Source organism: Syngnathus leptorhynchus, chromosome 6 (genome assembly GCF_054491065.1).
Source record: "Syngnathus leptorhynchus isolate UIUO chromosome 6, UIUO_Slep, whole genome shotgun sequence".
NCBI classification, from domain to species: Eukaryota; Metazoa; Chordata; class Actinopteri; order Syngnathiformes; family Syngnathidae; genus Syngnathus; species Syngnathus leptorhynchus.
In genome coordinates this window covers 12,644,619-12,664,239 of record NC_141200.1, presented here as the reverse complement: position 1 = coordinate 12,664,239, position 19,621 = coordinate 12,644,619, and the positions used below count along the sequence as shown (strand labels likewise).

The window sequence follows — 19,621 nt, the reverse complement described above, 5'->3', positions numbered from 1 at the left end:
ATTGTGTTGTAAAATGACAATACAACCCATGTTTTTCATGTAAGAGATCACTTTTTTTTTTATATCATTGTCATTAGTCCGGTTGCAGGAATACACACATTTGGTTGTTACTGTCATGCTCTATTCAGTTTAGTTTTTTTCTGTCCATGCTCTTTCTCGTGTTTGTTATTCCTATAAGATCTGCTTTGGGGTCTGTTTCACACCATTACAATTAGTGAAATTAATCCGTTCAATCAAACAACAAAGACAATTACCTGCCATGAAGCGGTACATCTACGGGTACATGTGAAGAAGATTAGCTGGAGTAACAAACTATTATGACTGATTTTATGTAATCTCAAAACATTGACACTTTCATTTGTTTCATTTATTGGTGTTGAAATTTTGCTGTTTTTGTTTTTCCTTTCTTTCTAAATAATCCAAGTTAATTTGAGTGCACTTCTTTCTTGCCGTTTATTGACAAGAACAAACCATCGCTCGGCATTCATTCTTACCTTACATGACTTGAGGATAATAACTCCAGAATTTTTATAATTCTTTTTCTTCTTTTGTTTCTTTGGGTTGATGCATTCAAATTCCACCTGGCAAAGATTTAGAGACAAAATGAATTTGGAAAACATCAATATGAAGGCAGTAGTACAATTTCATGCAGATTTAACTGTAGCTGATAAAGCAATTGTTGACGTTGTTGTTTTTTTAAAGCATCAAACACCAAATCAGTGAGTCAATGCCCTGTAATGTGACTGGAAGTTTCATCAAAAGACTTTGCATCTCAAAATCTCCTCTTATTCTTCTCCATCCCCCATCTCGCTGGTCTTTTCTTGTGAGCTCTTTTTAGACACACACCATTGGCACATGTGAACAGGCTCAGTGGGAGAACAAGTCATGTGGGTGCTTTGTTGCACACACACAGACATAAACACTGACGCATACACACAGCGGATGGCGAATTCACCGTTTTCTGCATAATGTATATCATTAGCAGTTGAAAAAAAAAAGTGGCTCTTTTAAATGTCTCCCTGCTGCAACTCACCTGATTCAAGTGAACATATAATCAGCATGATCTGCAAAAGCTGGATAATGCTCGTGTGATGCAGTAGGGAGACATAAACAGCGAGACATTGAAAACCACCAGGCAGCCTGCCCCCGAGGATCAGGATTGAAGACCACTGGTCAATACAAACAGTGATATTTGTTCTGTGAGAGATTCTCTTACTCCACACAGGGAACCTGGTGTAAAACATGCATCGATAAACAGTCTTTTCAGTGGGGGGAAAAGAAAAACAAATGAAATTCATCAGCAACAGTGGCAACGTATGATGACTGCCCTCTGGCCAGCCACAAACTGTCAATCCTAAATCCAGTCATACTGTATATAAATCCGTGATTACGATTACACTATAAAGCAGAGCACACACCACAGAGCAAGGCTTTGGGACAAATTACTGCAGGGTCTATTAGTAAACGAGTAACCAAACAATGGGCATGATTTTTACATTCATTCTAAATTAAACTTTGAATTAAAGCATGCAGCATATTCTATACATAATTAAGGAAACATCCAGTTTATGAATTTGAGTTACTTGGCAAAAACTATCCATCCATCCATCCATCCATCCATCCATCCATCCATCCATCCATCCATCCATCCATCCATCCATCCATCCATCCATCCATTTTCTGAACCGCTTTGTCCCCACGGGGGTTGCGGGCGTGCTGGAGCCTATCCCAGCAGTCATCGTCCAGTAGGCGGGGGACACCTTGAACCGGTTGCCAGCCAATCGCAGGGCACACAGAGACCAACAACCCTCCGCACTCGCACTCATACCTAGGGACAATTTAGAGTCTTCAATCGGCCTACCAAGCATGTTTTTGGGATGTGGGAGGAAACCGGAGTGCCAGGAGAAAACCCACGCGGACACGGGGAGAACATGCAAACTCCACACAGGGAGGGCTGGAGGTGGACTCGAACCCGCTCCCTCCTAACTGTGAGGCGGACGAAACTAATTAGTGTGAAGGCGAAGGCCTTCACACTATTGTTATTCTACTTTATTTTTCTTCTTATTATTATTAAACAATTTATTCCTCCCACTTTTTTGACACCTAACTACTCCCACATGCTTTAACCGATTCACTCCATTCCAACTTTCACACGTTCCAAAAATTCACGGCATGACTGCTAGTATTTTATTTGTTCATAACATTTACCGTTTTTGCATAATTAGCAAATTTGTGCCTTAAAATCCCCCATTCATTCTTAATGGCACATTAGACACGAGCGACGTTCAGGAGTGAGTTCAAATTTTGACATCTGACAACTTTTTTCATGATTTCTTTCCTTAACTCGTTTATTTAACTCTTTTATTTTTTATTTATTTTCCATTCATTCATTTAGTTATTCATTTAATTTTAAGTTAAAAACATCATTTTACCGTTTTAACGGCATTTACCGTTTTTATTTCTTGTTTAATATCACCATTCCACCGCAGCAACACTAAGCCGCTGTTTAGCTCAGTAAGAAGACAATGATCCTAAGAACACGAGCCACGTCCGATTTCTTTCCTTAACTCGTTTATTTAACTCTTTTATTTTTTATTTATTTATTTTTCATTCATTGATTTAGTTATTCATTTAATTTTAAGTTAAAAACATCATTTTACCGTTTTAACGTTCACCATTTTAATTTCTTGATTAATAGCAACATTCCACCACAGAAAACACAGTCGCAGTTAGCTCAGTGAGAAAACAATGGTCCCTAAACACGAGCCACGTCCGCGAGCGAGTTCGAATCCTGCTTGGCCATAATTTTTTTTTCATTCATTCAATTTTAACACATCACTTTAATAATTACTTTCATCATCATCATTAATTTACCGTTTTTATTTTTCATTTAGTTATTCATTTAATTTTAAGTTAAAAACATCATTTTACCATTTTAACGTTCACCATTTTAATTTCTTGAATAATAGCAACATTCCACCACATTAAACACATAGTCGCTGTTTAGCTCAGTGAGAAAACAATGGTCCCTAAACACGAGCCACGTCCGCGAGCGAGTTCGAATCCTGCTTGGCCATGATTTTTTTTTCATTCATTCTATTTTAACACATCACTTTAATAATTACTTTCATCATCATCATTAATTTACCGTTTTTATTTGATTTAATCATCATTATTAATTTACCATTTTTCTGTCATTTAATCATCATTTCGAGTCCCACAATAGTGTGAAGTGCCTTCGCCTTCACACGCAATTTCTCCAGAAATTGCCAATTCTAGTTATTAGTGTGAAGGTGAAGACCTTCACACTATTGTTATTCCTGTCCTTTATTATTATTTTACTTATTCTGCCTGTTTTTTCGGCGCTTAACTACTTCCACATACTTCAACCAATTCACTCCGTTCCACTTTTCACTTATTCCAAATATTCAGGAATCGCGCGCTCACATTTTATACATTCAAAAAATTTTCCGTTTTCACAAAATTCACAAATTTCCGGCAATTTTTTCCCCATTCATTCTTAATGGCAGATTCAACATTTCACATTTACGTTGTTCCAGTTTGAAATTCACATAATTCAACACATTCAAATCACATTGTGGACATTCCCAAACTTGGCAAATTCAAAATTTTCACATATTCACGTTTCAAAATTTCACAAAATTTCACAAAATTTCACCAAATTTCCTTTTTCACTTCTAATTTCAACATACTTCAACCGATTCAACTCGTTCCAACTTTCAACTGTTCATCTTTTCCCTACCTATTCCACACGTTCCCATTCAGCAAAAATTTCACATTTTTCAAATTTGAAATTCAACCAAATTCTGCAAAATTTCCTTTTTCACCTCTAGTTTCCACATTTTTCAACCGATTCAACCCATTCCACTTTTCAACTCTTCATATTCTTCCTACCTATTCCCCAAATTCACACTTAACAAAAATTCCACATTTTTCAAATTTGAAATTCAACCAAAATTTCCTTTTTCCACTCTAATTTCAACATTCTTCAACCGATTCAACTCATTCCAATTGTATTCACTTTGTTCAACTTATGCATTTTCGCTAACTTTTTCAATTTTTGTCCGATTCAACCCGTTTCAACATTTAACTCCGAAAGTGACAACTAGAAAGCCGTATATTTCGTTTCGTTCCAAATTTCAAAACTTTTTGGCGCAATTTTTTTTAAAAATTCCCATTCATTCTCAATGGGGATTTATCATTTGCTCTAACTTCTACAATTTTCAACCGATTCAACCCATTCCAACTTTCAACTCTTCATATTCTTCCTCCCTATTCCCCAAATTCAAACTTACCATAAATTCCACATTTTGAAATTTGAAATTCAACCAAAATTTCCTTTTTCCACTCTAACTTCTACATTTTTCAACCCATTCCAACTTTCAACTCTTCATATTCTTCCTCCCTATTCCCCAAATTCAAACTTACCATAAATTCCACATTTTCAAATTTGAAATTCAACCAAATTTTCCAAAATTTCCTTTTTCCACTCTAATTTCTACATTTTTCAACCAATTCAACTCGTTTCAACTTTCAACTCTTCATATTCTTCCTCCCTATTCCACAAATTCACACTTACCATAAATTCCACATTTTCAAATTTGAAATTCAACCAAATTTTCCGAAATTTCCTTTTTCCACTCTAATTTCGACATTTTTCTACCGATTCGACTCGTTTCAACATCATTCTTCGGCATTCCCCGAGTATTTATTCAACTTCTTCACCTTCACACGCAATTTCCTCAGGAATTGCAAATTCTAGTTATTAAACAATTTATTCCTCCCACTTTTTTGACACCTAACTACTCCCACATGCTTTAACCGATTCACTCCATTCCAACTTTCACACGTTCCAAAAATTCACGGCATGACTGCTAGTATTTCATTTGTTCATAACATTTACCGTTTTTGCATAATTAGCAAATTTGTGCCTTAAAATCCCCCATTCATTCTTAATGGCGCATTAGACAAGAGTGACGTTCAGGAGTGAGTTCAAATTTTGACATCTGACAACTTTTTTCATGATTTCTTTCCTTAACTCGTTTATTTAACTCTTTTATTTTTTATTTATTTATTTTCCATTCATTCATTTAGTTATTCATTTAATTTTAAGTTAAAAACATCATTTTACCGTTTTAACGGCATTTACCGTTTTTATTTCTTGTTTAATATCATCATTCCACCATAGCAACACTAAGCCGCTGTTTAGCTCAGTAAGAAGACAATGATCCTAAGAACACGAGCCACGTCCGCGAGCGAGTTCGAGTCCCGGTTGGCCATAACTTTTTTATTCATTAATTTTTCATTCATTCAATTTTAACACATTTTAATAATTATTTTCATCATTCATTTAGTTTTTCATTTAATTTTAAGTTAAAAACATCATTTTACCGTTTTAACGGCATGTACCATTTTTATTTCTCGTTTAATAGCATCAGTCCACCAGAATAGCATTAAATCGGTGTTTAGCTCAGTAAGAAGACAATGGCGCTCTGAACACGAGCTACTTCCACGAGGGCGTTCAAATCCCGCTTGGCCATAATTTTTTTATTCATTAATTTTTCATTCATTCAATTTTAACACATTTTAATAATTATTTTCATCATCATCATTAATTTAACATTTTTATTTTATTTAATCATCAATTTACCAATTTTATGTCATTTAATCATCATTTCGAGTCCCACAATAGTGTGAAGTGCCTTCGCCTTCACACGCAATTTCTCCAGAAATTGCCAATTCTAGTTAGTGTGAAGGCGAAGGCCTTCACACTATTGTTATTCTACTTTATTTTTCTTCTTATTATTATTAAACAATTTATTCCTCCCACTTTTTTGACACCTAACTACTCCCACATGCTTTAACCGATTCACTCCATTCCAACTTTCACACGTTCCAAAAATTCACGGCATGACTGCTAGTATTTTATTTGTTCATAACATTTACCGTTTTTGCATAATTAGCAAATTTGTGCCTTAAAATCCCCCATTCATTCTTAATGGCACATTAGACACGAGCGACGTTCAGGAGTGAGTTCAAATTTTGACATCTGACAACTTTTTTCATGATTTCTTTCCTTAACTCGTTTATTTAACTCTTTTATTTTTTATTTATTTATTTTCCATTCATTCATTTAGTTATTCATTTAATTTTAAGTTAAAAACATCATTTTACCGTTTTAACGGCATTTACCGTTTTTATTTCTTGTTTAATATCACCATTCCACCGCAGCAACACTAAGCCGCTGTTTAGCTCAGTAAGAAGACAATGATCCTAAGAACACGAGCCACGTCCGCGAGCGAGTTCGAGTCCCGGTTGGCCATAATTTTTTTATTCATTAATTCTTCATTCATTCAATTTTAACACATTTTAACAATTATTTTCATCATTCATTTAGTTTTTTTTCATTTAATTTTAAGTTAAAAACATCATTTTACCGTTTTAACGGCATGTACCATTTTTATTTCTCGTTTAATATCATCATTCCACCACAGCAACACTAAGCCGCTGTTTAGCTCAGTAAGAAGAGACTGGAATTTGAAGCACGAGCGCTGTTCCCGTGCGAGTTCGAATCCGGCTTGACCAATATTTTTTTTTCATTCATTCAATTTTAACACATCACTTTAATAATTATTTTCGTCATCATCATTAATTTAACATTTTTATTTTATTTAATCATCAATTTACCAATTTTATGTCATTTAATCATCATTTCGAGTCCCACAATAGTGTGAAGTGCCTTCGCCTTCACACGCAATTTCTCCAGAAATTGCCAATTCTAGTTTTTGTTGATTTAGGTAGTACACGAGAGAGAAAAAGAGACACTACCAAACATTAATATACGTAGTACCGTTTTATGACCACAATATATCTAATATTATTAAATGGAGTCACTGATGGAGGTACATTCGCCTGACTATGGTGCAAGAGTTTTGGGTTCAGTCTTGGGCTCAATCATCGTGAATGCGACTGGTCCCTTGACTGACTAGCCCAAATACACGATGTCCCACAAGCTAAAAAGCCGTCAATCATGGCAAGTTAAACATTACACAACCTTAGAGACTTTAAGTGGACACATGGTGGATGGAACGGACAGAAAAAAAGTGATGAAGAACAAAAGCTGGGCACGTACAACAGTTATTGAGACAGATGGTGGAGACACTTCTGTGATGATGTGCGGTGTGAGATAGCTGGCTGAACATTTGAGCAAGTGTGAAACTGGAGTGACTTTAATGAGTTTAGTCTTGTGTATTTCACTGAGGAGCGGAAGAACCTCGAGACCTACTGGCTACCATCTACTGCTTTAATAAGAGAAAGGGAGGGAAAAAATAAAAAATAAACGGTGGGCTGGTTTTATTTCGAAACTGTAGATGTGCCTCTCCGGTCGCGCTGTAGAGTATGTTTCTGTGGCCTTGACAATTTGTTATCACCATGGTATTGGTAACCATCTGGAATTTTAAGCACTCATATAAGATTTGAATTTATTTCATTGATTACAAACTACAAGTATTCGTTTTGAATTAATTTACAATATCCAAATCACAATATACATGGCCAATATATAGAGATTTTCATTTACTGTAGTTGGTACACTCATTACAATAATAATAAAATGTTGCATATTTCAGATAATAGAGCTAAGACTTTGATTTGCTTACTAAAAAAAAATAAAATAAACAAGTGCTGTATTCTAAGATAATTTTATTTCCAATGTTAAACTTAAAATATTAAATTTTCATCTGAACTAACCACATCTCTTTTGCCATGAATTAACTTATAACTAACTTATAAGTTATTTAAACATAAATTAATCAATTTCTTTCGATTTGGCCGGATGTAATACCATTGTATTTACTATAATGGTAGCCCCTGTAATTTCATCCTTTTGTGATTTCCTCCCCAAATGTTTCTATTTGGTTGACTGCTTTGTTTTTGTTTTTAGTATTTGTTGATTATTTTTGTTGTTGTGTGTTTTTACATTTTATTATTGAGGAATTCCAGTTTTGTTGTATTAATTTTAGGACTCCAGGAAGACTAGTGACATCAGTGGAAGCTAATGGGGATCCCAATAAAGAATAGATGACATGAGATAGTATTGTATATTACAGTTTGTATCATTAAAAAAAGTATTACCTCCACGGAATTCTGAGCCTCACTCATCTTGGCTACTGTTGTTTGGAATTCTCCAATAAAATCATGACCGCCATCATTATCATAGTCAAAACACAAAACCTGTTATTGAGTAAGAGAAATAATAAATCAGTGATTCCAATCCATCCATAGGTGAGTATCTTGCAGTTGAGAAATTTAGTCACAGTAAAGCCTCATGCATCATGTAAATAAAAAAAAAAACTATGCATGCCAAAGTCAAAAAATATATTGTACAGAATTATGCATTTCTTCTAAGGGTTTGTTTTTTGCATTTAGATGTGCATTATGGAAAGTCCAGGTAATCACAGAGCGTGCCACTGGAGTGTTGTGAAAGTTCATGTGGCTTCAGCTTCATACGACATGAAACTGACCTTGATGTTTCTGTCCACATCTCCATTACAGAGAGAAACAAGAGGCACAGTAAATTGTTTCCATGAGGGGTCTAAAGTGTTCTTTATGACCTTTGGTGATACAAAAACAAACAAGTGGCAAATAATTCAGTAGCAGACATATCTAGTAGCACCCACATCAGAAACATATGTACACATTCAGTCACTTTTGCAAATGTGAATTGATACATACAAACTTGTGTACAAAGTGACAGTTAAAAAGTTGAACTCACCTCTGTCCTATGCACCAGCATCCATTTGTCATCTTCTCCCTGCTTGTGAAATTCCAGATATGGATCTGACTTCCCAAAAAAATCCTGCAAAGAACAGGGACACATTATGTTCTCTTATAAGGTTAATTGGCTCTTATTTTCATGGACAGTAGATTTGTGTTGAGGCACAAATGCCAGTGGATCCGCCAAATTGATCATGGCAGCACAGCTTACGAAATGCTGTTGGAGATGTGGCTGGTGAACTGAGAATGTAATGGCACAATCCATCTAGATTTAGGTCTTCTCAGACCACATCTAAGTCCTAGGTCTGCGCTTATTTGATCAGAAAACGGGCAAACAGATACTGAGCTCCACGGACGTTTGGTGAGTATCAGGTGTGTTTCAACAACAACTAAGCATTAAACCCTCAGAACATTGTTGAAAGCATCTCATTCAATGCATTTTTATGATAGATTTTTCAATCATCCCACAGCAAACAATCAGGGGTGATCTTCAAGTTCCCACTTTATGGCGCATTTACGCGTGCCGCCATGGCAAAACTCGCATACTAGCCCACGGGATTAGGTGGAATTGAGAGGAGCTGCTTGGATTGGCCATGTTTGAAGTTGGCTCTCACAGCCTCTCAGGCTTCTCTCTATCAGGTCCACTGGCTTGTGCTTGTCTGTGAAATTAGCAGACTTTCTAACTTGCCTCCATGTAGAGTTAGGTTTGGAGGGAGCTAGTTGAGGTAATTTGAGCATCCGGGTGGGATGCCACCTAGATGGCTCCCAGATATGGTGCTGCCTGGACGCCCAAATTTAAGGAGGCTGCGGGGACAACCATGGATGCGCGAGAGAGACTATGACGGAAACATCTTGGGATCTGTCCGAAACAGCTCGTCGAAGTGGCTGGAGAGAAGCAAATCTGGGCTTCCCTTCTCAAACTGCTGCCTCTGTGACTCGACCCGGAAGGAAATGGATGGTAGGATTATGTTACACCTTCTATTTTGGTATGTACATAAAGAAACCCAGTCTGTGGTTTCCTACTCTGGAAAACCATAATAGGGCTCAAGAGCTTATCTTGCGAGTCAGAATATCTAACATTTGGTCCTCTTGGGGGATTTAAATCTTCAACTTTAACTGGGATGCAAAACTATAATCATTTGGCATCACCATTTATAAATGCTGAAGCGTGCATCCTATTCCATCCCTGCATCCATTTTCGGAACCGCTTATCCTCACACTTTGAAGATGTGCATGGTTGCATTTGTGTGGTGGGGAGAACCACCTACCTTCTTGTCCAGTTTACGTCCACTCAGTGTCAACGTGATGATTCTGTTGTCAGACAGCTCCTGGGCAGTAATCTATTAAAGCATAACACAAGATGAAGGGACTTTTCAAATAATAACATCATATCAACAAAATGCATTTATTTTCCAAACCGCTTATCCTCACTAGGGTCGCGAGCATGCTGGAGCCTATCCCAGCAGTCTTTGGGCGTTAGGCGGGGTACACCCTGAACTGGTCGCTAGCCAGTTGTAGATCAACAAAATGGTTGTCTCAACAGGAAAGACATGACAACATTGAAAACAAAGTACACGTTCTTACAGTAATGGATCCTTTACCAGCAGGCTTCCCGTTGGCCAAAATCAATGGGCGGTGAAGTTTCTTATTGGACACAATCTAGTTAAGAATGTAGGAGACACATAATGTATGAATTAAAACGGGAAATGGTGGTGTCCAAAATTAAGTGTGGTTATGGCTAAAAAAGTAAAATCCATACAACTCCAAGTGTGCAAACGTATTCTCCCAAGAAATCATGCTCATAGAGCTGTGTGGCACACTTGTCTTCATCAAACATGGCAAAGCGAAGCTTCTGAATCTCTTCAAAGTGGTAGTCCACCTGGAACTTCACTCCAAAAACTGGGTTCAAGTTATTAACAGCTGTTTCAGTCCGGCCAAGCTGAAACACATGGAGAAGTGAGAATGCTTTTTAGTTGGAACCCTTTCAGAACTCTGGATTTAAAACTGTGTCGCATCCAACCCTAACCTGTACTTGATCAAAATAGTATGCAGTAATAACAAGGCAATCATCTTGAAAAATTAATCCATCCATTTCCAAATGCAACAATGCTCTTTGCACTTGTGATAATACCATTTAGAGGAATTGAACTGTTGATTCCTAACACTTTAATTAAACCTATGAAAAAGAACGTGTGTATATTCTTGAAACAATTGGTTATTTTGATTGCTTCTGTTGTATAGTGATGCTGTTTCATAATATAATGTTTTATGATTGATGTTGATTATTGTGGCACAACATAAAATGAGTGAAAATAGCTGGAAGTTAACTGCAAGTAAACTACCTGCAAGCAGAGCAAAAATTGCTTTTGTGTTCTCTATGAGTGACAGTACAAAGTCATCGGAAAAGAAGCCAAAACAGTCGAAAATGAGATTGCACTAATTAGCTTATTTAACAACTTGAATCAAAACAAGCTAGGAGAAGGTGTCTGAGGCAGATTACTACTACCGTATTTTCCGGACTATAAATCACAGTTTTTTCCTAGTTTGGCTGGGAGATGCAATTTACACTCTGGAGCGACTTGTGTGAAATTATTAACACATTAACACATCATTTCACATGTTATTTTCATACTGAACCGCTAGAGGGTGCACTAGGCCTATGAATAATTGGAACTGCAACAGACGAGTCTGACGTAAGCGGCATAGAAGAGGAAGCGCTGCATCTTTTCTCGCCGGGGTTAGCGGAGTTGTTTAAAAGTGACACGGATGATGAAGATTTCATCGGATTTAGTGATTTGGAGTGACACGGAAGATTTAGTAAACTTTTTAGCGTGTTATTTATGCTATAGTTATCTGAATAACTCTTAATATGTTATGTTAACATACCAGACACATTCTCAGTTTGTTATTTATGTGTCATGTAACGTTAGCATACCGTACAATTATTCAGCCTGTTGTGGGCTCTATTCTATTTTTCTCTTAGTTTTGGATTTTATCTAATAAATTTCCCCCAAAAATGTGATTTATACTCTCGTGCGACTTATATATGTATTTTCTTTCTTTATTATACATTTTATGGCTGGTGCACCGTATACGACATATAATCCAGAAAATACGGTACTTTGCAACTCAACAAAAAAGATTACACAAAACGTGTTATTTAATAGGACAAGCAATTTGAAATAGAATAATATATTTTTAACCTAAAAGTACTTGGTATCCGTTTCAGCGATACTGGGCCAGTATTTACTTGATATCGATCAATACCAAAATCTCAAGTTTTTGCACAGCTATCGTGAGTACCAAAGGCCTCAAAATATAGTCCAGACATAAAACAGACAGAAGTGTGTGGGTGCTTTCAAGTGTCATGTTGTTTTCCCTTGTGGTTATATGATTAACACTCTGACAGTGCACACTCACAACTGATTCAAGCAACATTGTGTCTTTATACACCATCAGACGAGTTTTTTTTTTTTTTTGGCATTAATATATTTTGTTTTTTGTGTGGGAAGATAAATATCCTTATCCCCCTATCCAACTGAATGTGTTTAATTGTTAAGTGTATCTCTTAATACTGTAAAAAAACAAATTTCCTGTACATGAATATCAATTCATTGAGGGTAGGGGAGCAATTATGCGGTGGGTGGAGAAAATGAGGTGGACCACCTTCTAACATCGAGATTTCTTGTCCGGTGGAGTGGACACCCAATGCTGCTCAAAGGGATGAAGTAGATTAAATTCAGTGAATCAGTGTTTCTTAGAAAAAAAAAAGAGAGAAAGCTCTAGCGATCCACCAATATCTATCATTGAAATGTTTTTAAATTGTGCCCTTGATATACAAGAGATATACTAACATTCACACAAAACAATAATTTGTGAAGAAAGCAAACAGTCTGGTGAAGTCAATGGGTCGTAGACTTGATGCAGTTACTGCAAATATGGTTTATGCAAAAGTTAATACGGAATGTTATTCCTTTAAAGCTAATTTAATAATCTCACTTGAAAAGTGGGTGGCTTCATACAAAGGCTGCTCTGTCCTGAGTTTTAACACATTGCATACCATAAAATAAAAGCTGAACTTCTGAATTTTGTCTCATATTCACCTTTTGATCGGAAACACAAATGTATTTAGTATACAAAAAAAAAAAAAAAAAAAGGAATTGACCTTGCCGTTTTAATACCTTGGAGGGGGCTGTATTGTCCCTTAGCAAAGCTAAGTGGATCCTTATAAGATCCTCATCATGGTGGCTGGCATCAGTAATTTTCTGCATTTCATTTCCGTTTTATGAGCATATTCGTTGTTCTGGCTATACTTATAAACTGTACTTTAAATTTTCTGGTCATAGCTGGTTGCTCTCCTCCCTAGGGAGGCTTTGGCCAGACTTCTGTGAAAAGTGTACTGTACACTTAAGCACTTATCTTGGTGTTTCTCGACTGAATGTCACATTAATTTAGCAATTAGTATTAAGTTCTCCATCTTCTTGTGTTTTCTCTTGTTGCTAGGTGTCTTGTATGCTAAGGCTACTACTCGTCTGCCTTTAGTGATAGTGCTACTTATCAGAATTGTATTTGATTTTAGTCACTTAGAGGAGAGAATCTGTACCACGCAGCTCATAGCTGCTGCCCAGAAACATTGTGCTGAGCAAGTTAGCTTAGCCTAGTGTTCGAGAGCAGCAAGGACGATGTGACAGCATGACACTTGTTAAAGCGACTTGAAGCTAATTGGTTTGTGAGACCTGTCCACAATTGGGGATCTTGGGGATAATAGTGCCTAAAAAAATAAAAGAAGAGAAAAAAACGCAGCTTTGAGGATCACGGAATTGTATTGTCTGAGGTCACGGTCTCGCTCCCCAAATCTTTCAGCCCTAATACAAACATCAAAACACGAGTTAACTTTTTTTCCCCCCCTCTTGTTTCAGTTTCTTGCTCCATGTGCCTCCTTTCCACTTTGAGCCCCTGCACATCTAAAGGTCTCTGGTTGCCCCTGGTGTGTTCCTTTTGTCTTTTATCGCTGCACTCTATCATTATATTCTGCTTAACCTCAGAGTCACCTCCTCACATTTTTTTTTTTTGCTTTCTGGCTTGCATTCACACTTTTAGCTTTTCCTGCCCTCTCTTTCCCCATTGGACACAAATGAGTCTCACTCCTCCATCTTGCCGAACAAAGATACATGAATCCATAAATAGGGAAGCAAATGAGGAAAAAACAATTGGTGAAAGAAATTGCCGACAACAAAAGCTAACTGGAGGGATTAGAGCATGTGAAATGCTGCATATGCTAAACTGTGAGCGCTGTGGATAACACCCGAGAAAAGGTTTGGACTACGATTCAGGGACACTAAGCTTATTTAGTTTCTCGATGTGTTACCATAGCAACCGATGGAAATTTCACATCAGAGCAACATACCCCGTTGACCGTAAGCTAGCTACTACTAAGGTCTCGCCTACACACAGGCAGGCACACAGAAACAAACACAAAACCAAGTGCATCTTGTTGGTCAGTTGTTTAAAGCAAAAAATAAACCTTGAAGCAACAGACGTCTTAAAGCAAAAATAATGCCTGAAAATTATTTGTGCAAGGGCAAAAACCCCCCCCCACAATGGAAGTTATCTTCCTTTCCCCGTAAATATATGAAAAACCTATATAGTGAAGATGAGCAAATTTGGCCTCAAGCCTTTCTTTGTGGTGTTGACATGTTCTCCCCAAGCGAATGCGAATGAAATTATGTGTACTGTATATGGCCATGCAGCCCAAGTGGTACCACTTTCTTAAATCAGCTAGGCCGAGCTTCTCCAAACTAACGATCCTTGTGAGAATAGAATACAGAAAATGGAGGAATGAACATTAGCTGTTCTACTTCGTTTTACTTTCTTTTCTCGTTGCAGTTTACATGTCCTGATAATAACTGTATTTGACATTAAAACATGAGTAGGTTTTAACTTTACATTACAACAGAGAAAGAATTCAGTAGATATCGTCAGATTTTTCAAATTGGGAGTGTTTTTTAATGTCATTACTTTTGTCGTATGTTATAATCAGATAATCAGCACACTATGTAGGACCCTGATAATTATCCTGATCATTTGAATCATTTTGAATCATGTATATTGAAGGACAGAAACTTTTATAATGTACACAGTGGCTCTGAGGGACCGGAATTGCCTACCCCTGGTTTAGACATTAATGGCTGTTTTTTTTTTTTTTTGGAGGGGACAGTCAATTCAAGCTATACACTGAATCCTTTATATTGTAGCAACAATTAAGTGTTATTTCTTTATTCATTGTTGTCTCATGAAAAGAGATACGGAAGTGTTCACAAAACTGTGAGCAATGTACTCACTTTTGTGATATACAATACAGTATGTTTTCATAGTGCTGTCATTCAAAAATGCAATACATTTCTCGACATTGATATGCATTCTACAGTGGTATGAGAAATCATCAAGGTTGCAACCACTTTCAATCAACCTGTCAAATTAATGAAATCACTATTTATTATTACAAAAATATATTTGATAATGTATGAAGTCCTCTGATGTATAGTGCAAGGTAGTACAATTCCTAAATGCTCTTACTTTAGTTGGCAGAAGGTACAATAAACCTGTCGCTATTCAAATAATGCGAGTTTATCAGCTTTTTCACAATTCAACAAGCTCTCATTTCACACTTACAATTGTGAGTAAATTAAGATCTTGATTATTTCAGTATTTTTGTTTGGAGTGCTGTGAGATTAGTTCCGAAAATGTTGGTCCCTCTTTTCTGTCAGCACCGTCTTACCTCCACCCAGTTGCCATCCACTTCATGGAACAGAACACAAAACGGGTCTGACTTGGAGGCTACATCGCGGTCCAGAAGATTGGCAGCAGTAACAGAAAGCTCCACCCGTGTGACACAGTGTTGAGGTCCTACTCCACGTGTCTGGCCGTGAATGTCTGAGCCCAAAGTGTAGGCCATCGTCTGACGTTACAAATAGTCACCCTGAAGATTAGAAGAAGAGAAATGTAGCATTTTAGAAATACATTTATCAATATAAAGTAAACCAGCTAAACCAGCATTGATAACAGCAAAATCAAGGTTGGGTCATTTAGTTTGGACATTGGTGTGGGCTTGTTGACCCATCACCCATCAAGTTCTGGGTTGTTCTTAGTAAAGGTGGTATCCCCCTGGATACGGATGGTGACCCAGTTTGATAGTTAATATTTGTTTCCCTATAAAATTAATCACCAGATTTGATTGCTTCTAATATTGCATACTCGGGATGTTCAATTCCACCTTTTCTTTCAGACCTATACCAGTACGAGTCCTCAACTCTTGAGTAGTCACTGATACCAAATACCAATACTACTAGTACTTTTAATGCACAAGATTGACAAAAAAACAGACATATTAAGCACCTGTATATCCCAATATATCTTTTTCCTTAAACTTGTATGAAATTAATGCCAATTTTCAATAACCTTTTTTCCATTTGTTCACAATAGAATATAAATAAAATAAAATAAATAAATGAATAAATAAATAAATAAATAAATAAATAAATAACTCCTGTGTGGAGTTTGCATGTTCTCCCCGTGTCCGCGTGGGTTTTCTCAAAAACATGCTTGTTAGGCTGATTGAGCACTCCAAATTGTCCCTAGGTGTGAGTGCGAGTGCGAATGTTTGTTCGTCTCTGTGTGCCCTGCGATTGGTTGGCAACCGGTTCAGGGTGTCCCCCGCCTACTGCCCGATGACGGCTGGGATAGGCTCCAGCCCGCCCGCGACCCCCGTGGGGACTAAGCGGGTCAGAAAATGGATGGATGGATGGATGGATGGATGGATAGATAAATAAATAAATAAATAAATAAATAAATAAATGAATGTCTAGTGGCCAGAAAAACTACCAATCAAAATAAGTGACAGAGAAAATATGTACAACTTTTCAAGGAAGACAAGTGCAAAGAATTAAATGAAATACAATGGTGCTTCGAGTAACATTTGGAATTGGCTTCCACTTACCCAGAGTTAATCATTTCACAATGACTTACATTTATTTCAATGAAAAGTATTAATGCATTGCTTTGGTGAAACCATGTGCTTTCTGTTGCTTTACCTTGTTGTACAGTGTTACATGCTGAAAGGCACATACAACTCGTACATTACAGTGGTTTGTCATAAAAAGCCAAGCGGAAGTTATAAGTCTGACACGCAATATCAAAACATTACCATTTACTTTAACAACATGAAGTAATGGTCTTGCCCCAAAAAGTAATATACAATAAAGTTTTCATTGGTGAGGTCATTACAGTTCCAGCCTATCCTCTGGATGCAGGATTAACACTCATGTGGCCCTAGTCTGAATTGTGACTAACCTTATATTCCAAAAATATAAGACATATAAAAATGCCACAGTTGAAATCAGGATGGGTTATCAGTAAGGGTTAGAGAGGTAATTGAAGCTCACAATGTATCTTTTTTTCTCTCATAAGAAACACCTCGTGATAAAAAAACAAATACATTACGATGTCATCTGTACACCCACAGAAAATTGTTTGTGTAAAAATGCCTTCAGAAAAAAGCCACAAAACAGGTGTGGCCGTGCAGAATGACCCTGATGGAGGTTACCGTTGCCTTCTAGAAACGAAAGCAATATTGTTTACGATATAATGAAGCAACGTACATCCATAATCGTGCATGCAACACATCCTGACCAAGCCAAAGCCTCCCAAACAAAAAGCCAAGATCTGTCATGGCATAGTGAGTTTTGAAACAATAAAAAAATGTCGCTTTATTTAAAAACTCTTTTTTCACCCCCACTGATATTTGATGCAGCTTTTAGACAACCTAACACCTCATGTCCATTAGGGTGGATTTGTTCACAGAACAGCACGCAAAAAAAAAGGATGCTGTTTGTTGCTAAGATACACAATGTGTCATAACCAACATGATTCCTCTCATGTGATGTCACACTGGTAGTGGTGATGTACTAAGCAGGCGTACAGAGAAATTGCAAAAAACACCTGCTGTACTCCTGCATTTAAAGAGAATAAGAGGTTTTAACTGCAAAACAATTCATGATAGGGAATATCAAACATTGTCATTGAAACAACGGGATACACGCACAGAAAGACATTTAAAGGGACATATTTGATATTTTACTGACCAAATGAAATGCTTGAAACTAGACCCAATGAACATCAAGCTAGAAAAATATATTTAGAATATTTACGTTTTTTAATTTATATATCATATGCCATATATCATTAATTTCAATGCAAGGACTCAAATCTGCATACTCTCTTTGGTCCTACAATACACACCAACGGATGAATTGTCACTTGCTCTCATTGACAGAGCAAGAGCAGTGAGTGACAACCTGTCAAAGAGGATGGCTTGGGTGTGACTAGCAGGAATATAACATAAATATTGCTCCCCAAATTCAAATTCATACCATGTGCTCGCTGATGTTCAATGGGGCGTCAACACACCCTTACTTAAACTTAAATATGGAATTTCAGAGTAGACCCACGTGCGTACACGCACTAGATAAACATGCTTTCTTATATTTAATCGTTGCAAGTTTTCTGCAAAATTGTCGTTTTTTTCCTCATCCAACATCTTTATAGATTCAATTTATCCAGCACACGCTTCTCGACAAATCTTACCGTGATTAACAAACGAAAAGAAAAGAAAAAAAGAGGAAAGCCATCCAACTTCTCCGCGCTTTTTGGGTGACAATGTTTTGCTGCCGCACGATGAACGAATGGTTGTTTTTAAGTTTCATTAAGCTATTTTTTTAAACAGAAGTCCCATCGGCATGTTTATCCTCGGGACCCTGGGAGGCGCAGTTAAACGTTAATTCATCCTTGGAGGAAAGGAACGCATCTTTCTGCCGCTGCTCCGCCAAGTTAAGAGAAATTATATAGCGTGTCACAGGAAGTCAATCAAATCAACCCGTCAAAATAAAAGTAGACCTGTTTTGTTTCAATACTGCCCTTTAACGCCTTATTCGCAAATTGGCATTATTTCCCCTCAGTTTGTTGATATTTTCACAGAAATAAAGAACTATTACAAGACCAAAATAATACCAAACCAGACAAAAAACTCGAGTAAAGCATTAGACGACCTGAATTTCCCCTCGGGTTATCAATATAGTATATATCTATTTATCTATCTACAAGACTGGTAACCCCAAAAGAAGAAAAATGACAGAATGACAGTCATGACAACATGAATGGAAGCAACATATAAAATACTAACGCACATGCGCGCATACACACATGCACAAATGCACAAGAAAGTAATAACAATCACAATAACAACAACAATAATAATAGTAATAATACGGTGGAGCACTGGTTAGCACGTGCACCTCACAGTTCGGAGGGTACCGATTCGATTCCACCTCCGGCCCTCCCTGTGTGGAGTTTGCAGGTTCTCTCCGTGCCTGCATGGGTTTTCTTAGAGAACTCCGGTTTCTTCCCACATCCCATAAACATGCATGGTAGTCTCAGTGTGCCCTGCGATTGGTTGGCAACCGGTTCAAGGTGTCACCCAGCTACTGCCCAATGACTGCTAGGATAGGCTCCAGCACGCCCTCGATCCCCATGGGGATAAGCAGTATAGAAAATGGATCAAGCTAGTTCGCTAGTTGGCGCCTTGTCCCCTTGAAATACTTGTGACAGAGCATCAGCCTTGGTGTTGCAGGAACCAGGTCTGTAGGAGCGAGTGAAGTTGAATCCGCCAAAAAACAGAGACCACCAAGCCTGGCGAGACTTTATTCTCTTGGCCATTTGCAGGTACCTCAGGTTGTGATGGTCGGTCCAAACACTGAAAGGAGTATTAGCG

General features: G+C 37.3%; 1 protein-coding gene across 3 annotated transcripts in view; it reads right to left on the bottom strand.

Annotated features, from left to right (window-relative positions):
* cpne2 (copine II) overlaps positions 1-18,637 on the bottom strand; it is a 30,390-nt gene extending 11,753 nt beyond the window's left edge. For all 3 annotated transcript variants that reach the window (XR_015066429.1, XM_085914398.1, XM_085914399.1), the window contains exons 1-9: positions 18,439-18,637; positions 15,575-15,775; positions 10,556-10,735; positions 10,381-10,455; positions 10,065-10,136; positions 8,795-8,878; positions 8,544-8,633; positions 8,155-8,253; positions 495-581 (exon numbers count right to left, since the gene is read on the bottom strand). Coding sequence is in view for 2 of the 3 variants with exons in the window: in XM_085914398.1 (XP_085770524.1) it covers positions 495-581; positions 8,155-8,253; positions 8,544-8,633; positions 8,795-8,878; positions 10,065-10,136; positions 10,381-10,455; positions 10,556-10,735; positions 15,575-15,751 (864 nt within the window). In the remaining variant the exon portion in view is untranslated. The remainder of the gene's footprint in view (positions 1-494; positions 582-8,154; positions 8,254-8,543; positions 8,634-8,794; positions 8,879-10,064; positions 10,137-10,380; positions 10,456-10,555; positions 10,736-15,574; positions 15,776-18,438) is intronic.
* Between the last annotated feature and the right edge of the window lie 984 nt (positions 18,638-19,621).